Raw genomic sequence first — 4761 nt, 5'->3', positions numbered from 1 at the left:
AGACCCAAAACTCGAACGCTTTCGAATAGTTGACTATTCTTCTTCAGTCAAGAATAGTCAACTATTCGAAAGCGCTCGAGTTTTGGGTTTTATTTTAAGTTTATTTGGAATTATTGTAAGTAATTAACCATAAATACATGTATTATCTAATACCAGTTGAGCTGTGAAAATTTAAAATCTGCCATTTTTCACAGTACTGACTTAGGAATTATATTTTTGCTTTTTACACCCAAACCTCGAAAATTACAATGACTAACATCGTACAGGCTTTAAGGACATTGTAGGACCTCGCCATTGTATACATTGTAATGATTAATGATCACGAACAGTGTTTTCTTTTTGTTCTAATTGGGAAAGAGTATGATTATAAATGCTTATTTCTAATTGGGCATTAGGATTGTTAATAATTTAATTTAACTAAGCAATGCCTAACTTCATATCATGTTATGATCTACTGAAAACGTACAACAGAAATACAATAACATGCAAGTATTCAAAACTGTGGCATATTAAATAAGAAAGATGAAACTTTTACTTTTAAACCAGGATCTTGATTTTCAGGAACTTCGGCAAGATACGGATCTGTTAGAAATTTCGGCTGTTCATCGTTTATATCCTGAACTTCTATAGTGACATTTACAGTGGAATTTAATGGAGGTTCTCCGTAATCCAAAGCCTGAAATAAAAATCAGCAATAAACATTTATTTAAAGTCTAAGTTAAGCAAACATAATCGCAATAACAATAAAACTATCACTGTAATGGAAATATAACAAATTAACTTTCGAAAACTACGTTGAGTACATACTTCTGTATTTTTTTTGTAGGCTTAATATTTACTATTAGACATAGGGTGTAAACTGCGTTTAAGATGGTACTGTATAAAGTTTTTTGGGGTAAAAGTGCGAAAGACTACCACAAAATGAGTAAATGTTTTAATTCCTGAAAGAAAAAAACGGAAATTTCATTCCACAAAGTTTTATCATACACCGAATCTAATCTCCATTCCCTATATTTCAAAAATATAATTAGATTTCTAGCTAATTATCTAATTATCTCTCATTGATTTTATAATTTGAATTAACAACTTTAGTTTGAAGGATTTTGATTGCATAAACCCGGAAAACTTCACTGCACTTTATACACATAGTATTTGTGTAACTAAAAAACTTTATCTTCGGTTTCCACTAAATAATAGAAAAGTGAATAACGTACTAGCTTGTGCATCACGTCACATATTTTAACGTTTCACAAATCATGATCCTTCTACGTTTCTAGGATAAACAAGATAAATCAACATTATAAATTGTATGTAGTATCGTTAAGCGTTCGCTGATGAATATCAGAAAGCTAAGCTACTGAAAAAAAAAAATCTAAATTTAGTTGATTGAGCAAAGGCAGTGCACTCAACAATAATGGTTTCAATGTTCGAAGTTACTTGCAACTTGTTTTAATGTGCATTATGTCTGAAAAAGGTTTGTGGCTCGAGAAAACACAATATGTTCCATACCATAACAGCAAATATGAAAGATGGCTGTGTTTCCCGATCAATAACTCCTTTGACGAAGAGTTCACCGGTGTGCACATCCACCACAAACGGAAAATCTGCAAACGTAATGAGAAGAAAGCAAACGTGAAATTCTGAGAAAAAATTAGCATTTAAGTTTCATTATAAGTCTAAGGTTTAAAAATTAATTGTTGCAATAAACAGTATATTTCGTACATTTTTAACGTAGAATAGAATACTTAAATATTGTTTCAATATTTAAATCGATTTCTATCATAGACTATCTCTGAAATTCTTTCAGAGTTCACATCTGTTTATTAAATACTCTATATATAAACAACATGTAAAAAAATATTGAACAATTTTTGTAATTTTTCTTTTTCACAAATACTTATAAAAAGTATTATCTAGTAATAATATTGTGGAGGTCATAACATTGAAATTCAAACAACGTCTTTCAGAAAATACTTCCTAAAACTTTGACATTTTAATAAAAACAAATTGAAAAAAAAACAACACAAGTGATCCAGATTAAGCAGCATTTTACACCATTTAAACATAATATTTCTTGTTTATGTCATATCAAACTAGTCATTCGAGCAAACTCAGCATTGTTGTATCGTACCTTCATTAAAAGCCATCATCAAGTTATAATCGACAAGTCCATTCTTCCCCGTGTCTTGGTCCACAGCGTGAAGGACACCCACCTTCCACCGTTGCTCTCGAAAATCTCCCTCCTGTATCTTAAACATGTAATCTGGCTTGACAAAGGTTGGTCGATGGTCGTTCACGTCGGTTACAGTAATGTTAACAAATGTAGAACTCCCAAGTCCTTTCCCATCCACAGCGGTAATATTGAGAAAGTAGAAAGTTTCAGGACTTAAGTATCCTACAACATAAATCTCTCCTGAAAATGCAAATGAAAGCAATATTAACAGTGTTTTTATGTAAAACAAAAAGCCATTCATTATAGCTCTGAACCTTGTTCCCTACCAAGAGTCCAAAAGCTTAGTTTAGACGTCATCTATTTTTATAGTAAGAAATAAGATCGAACTAAAAAGTTCCATCTTTGTATTGAATAGTTAAAGTGAGAAAAAGAAGTTTTCATTTTGTTCTGGTAAAAATAAATGAAATTTTAGCTACTTTTCAGGTAGTAGAGAAGAATTATTATTAGAGAGCTGGGATACTGAGTTAAAAGATGAAGTAGGAGAAATTAGGGAAACTGTCATTTGCTTTTAAGCTAAAGATAGGCGTGTTCTTAGGAATAGGAAAATAATAACACGGAAAATCCATTCTAATTGGTATACTATAGACATCAAGGCAAAAGGCAAAGATAAATGCCACAAGGTTAAATAATTTAAATTTACAGATAGGTTGAAAGATTTACAAAACTGTAGAAAAGCTAGAAATTTGGTTGCAAAAGAAATTAGAAAATCCAAAAGAGGTTATGAGAATCAACTGGCTGATAATGTTAAAACTAACAAAAAGGATATTTTAAAGAACGTTAAAGGTAAACAGATTATTAAACTAAGAATTGAGTCCTTAAAGGATGTTGATATCAAGGCTTTTAAATGTTTTTACTGGAGAAGATATTAGTCCTGACCTGGAACAGGAAAGATTGCAATTGACCTGAATCATTTAGATGTTAACCTAGTGGTGTTAAGTAAAATAACTGACTGATTATAAAATACCAGGGTTTGAAAGAAGGTTAAAGGTTAGATATGCGATCCTCTCTCTTTTTCTCGCAGATAGCCTCGAGTAGCTTTGTGCGAATTTCAAATCAAATCAAACTCTCTTATTTATCTACGGAAGGTCAACATACAATGGATATGTTGTTTGTTATTAAGCACAAAGGGCTATCTGTGCTCTGCCCAACACGGGTATCGAAACCCGGTTTCTAGCGTTGTAAGTTCTCAGACATATCGCTGTCCCACTGGGGGGCCAAAGGATAGATACATGACGACTGTAGAGTTGCTAACGTATTCTTGTTTCTAAAGTGGGCAATAATAATTGTTTTGTATTCCCTAATGAAGGGATGCTACAAAGTGTCTGAGAATCGATCAGAAGAGCTCACAACTTTGTTCATAATCTTATTGTCCTATAAAGTTTTAATTTTCTAAAAGTGTTTCAGTTGTTCCTCAGCATATTTGATATATGAAAATACGAGATTTTCATAACGCTTATTACTCTCTTGGAATATAATCCCACTACTTCCTAATTTACATATTTCATAATTTTCTAAGGTCGATAAAATCAACATATGAAAGTAAAGTAAGTGAAATCACATAGCAAAAAAAAAAAAAAAAAAAAAAACCCGCAATTCTCTAAAAGCCTAGATTAGGATAAAAATGTAAAATGATATCCTACAATAACTATTGTTGTTGTTTTATATGTGCTATATGTGCTTTATCTAACGTGGGTAATCGAACCCTGGTTTATAGCGTTGTAACTCTGTAAAATTACCACTGAACTACCAGGGGACGCCTGCAATAATAAAATTAATTTAATATTTAGCAAGGTAGGTGCTTATGTTCAAGAGTTCTGAGATAACAAAAAATAGTACGACATGGTGCAAAAGGTGCAAGAAGAAGAAACACAGAAAACAAATGCACAAATAAACATTGAAGACAACAATTATTGACAAATTATTGACAATACAGTGCCGTGAACTAAAATGCAGTGGTAAATTGGCATCGGCCTTCGACAATTTCCCTGTATGGTATGAAGAATAAAATTCTCGAAACATTAATTAGGATATATTTACACACTCGACAAGGCAGAGAAAAAGGTATATTAAAAACAGTAACCTCCTTACAAGCATATTAAAAATGAAAGGTATCCTAAAACTATGTTTAACACAATATTTATTATGCCTTTTACTTGGATAAGGAAAAATATATGGCTTCAACTTTCAACCAGTGTTCACACGGCATCATCAGGTAACTTACTGAGACCTGAACAGAAACATTCACAATTAGGCAAGTAATAAAAACCTTGAAAGCTAAGATATTAAGAATTGACATATCACTGTGTAGAACTATTTTTGAAGAGATAAAGGGTGATGCCACAGTATTTGTTTAGGAAGGTTTTGTAAATTTCTATTCACATAGCCTCTTTACTCTTTTTTTTTTTCATGAAAAGAGTTGTTTAAACATTTGTTTAACAAGAAGTAAAAAAATGAGGAGTGGAATTCTCCGAAACTAGTCTGGCTCACAGACACACCCCCAATGAAAGAATAGACCATTCCAAGCTTTT

General features: G+C 31.8%; 1 protein-coding gene across 1 annotated transcript in view; it reads right to left on the bottom strand.

Moving 5' to 3' along the window:
• Positions 1–535: 535 nt before the first annotated feature.
• The window catches only part of LOC106461637 (protocadherin Fat 4-like), a gene marked incomplete at its 3' end in the record, with an annotated part of 101360 nt that continues 97134 nt past the window's right edge, over positions 536–4761 (bottom strand). The window contains exons 43-45 of the mRNA XM_013921475.1: positions 2132–2413; positions 1510–1604; positions 536–676 (exon numbers count right to left, since the gene is read on the bottom strand). Coding sequence (XP_013776929.1) covers positions 536–676; positions 1510–1604; positions 2132–2413 — 518 coding nt within the window. The remainder of the gene's footprint in view (positions 677–1509; positions 1605–2131; positions 2414–4761) is intronic.

Source organism: Limulus polyphemus, unplaced genomic scaffold (assembly GCF_000517525.1).
Source record: "Limulus polyphemus unplaced genomic scaffold, Limulus_polyphemus-2.1.2 Scaffold1002, whole genome shotgun sequence".
In the NCBI taxonomy this organism is placed as follows: domain Eukaryota; kingdom Metazoa; phylum Arthropoda; class Merostomata; order Xiphosura; family Limulidae; genus Limulus; species Limulus polyphemus.
The sequence above is the reverse complement of the archived record's forward strand: the minus strand, read 5'-3'. Positions and strand labels throughout refer to the sequence as shown.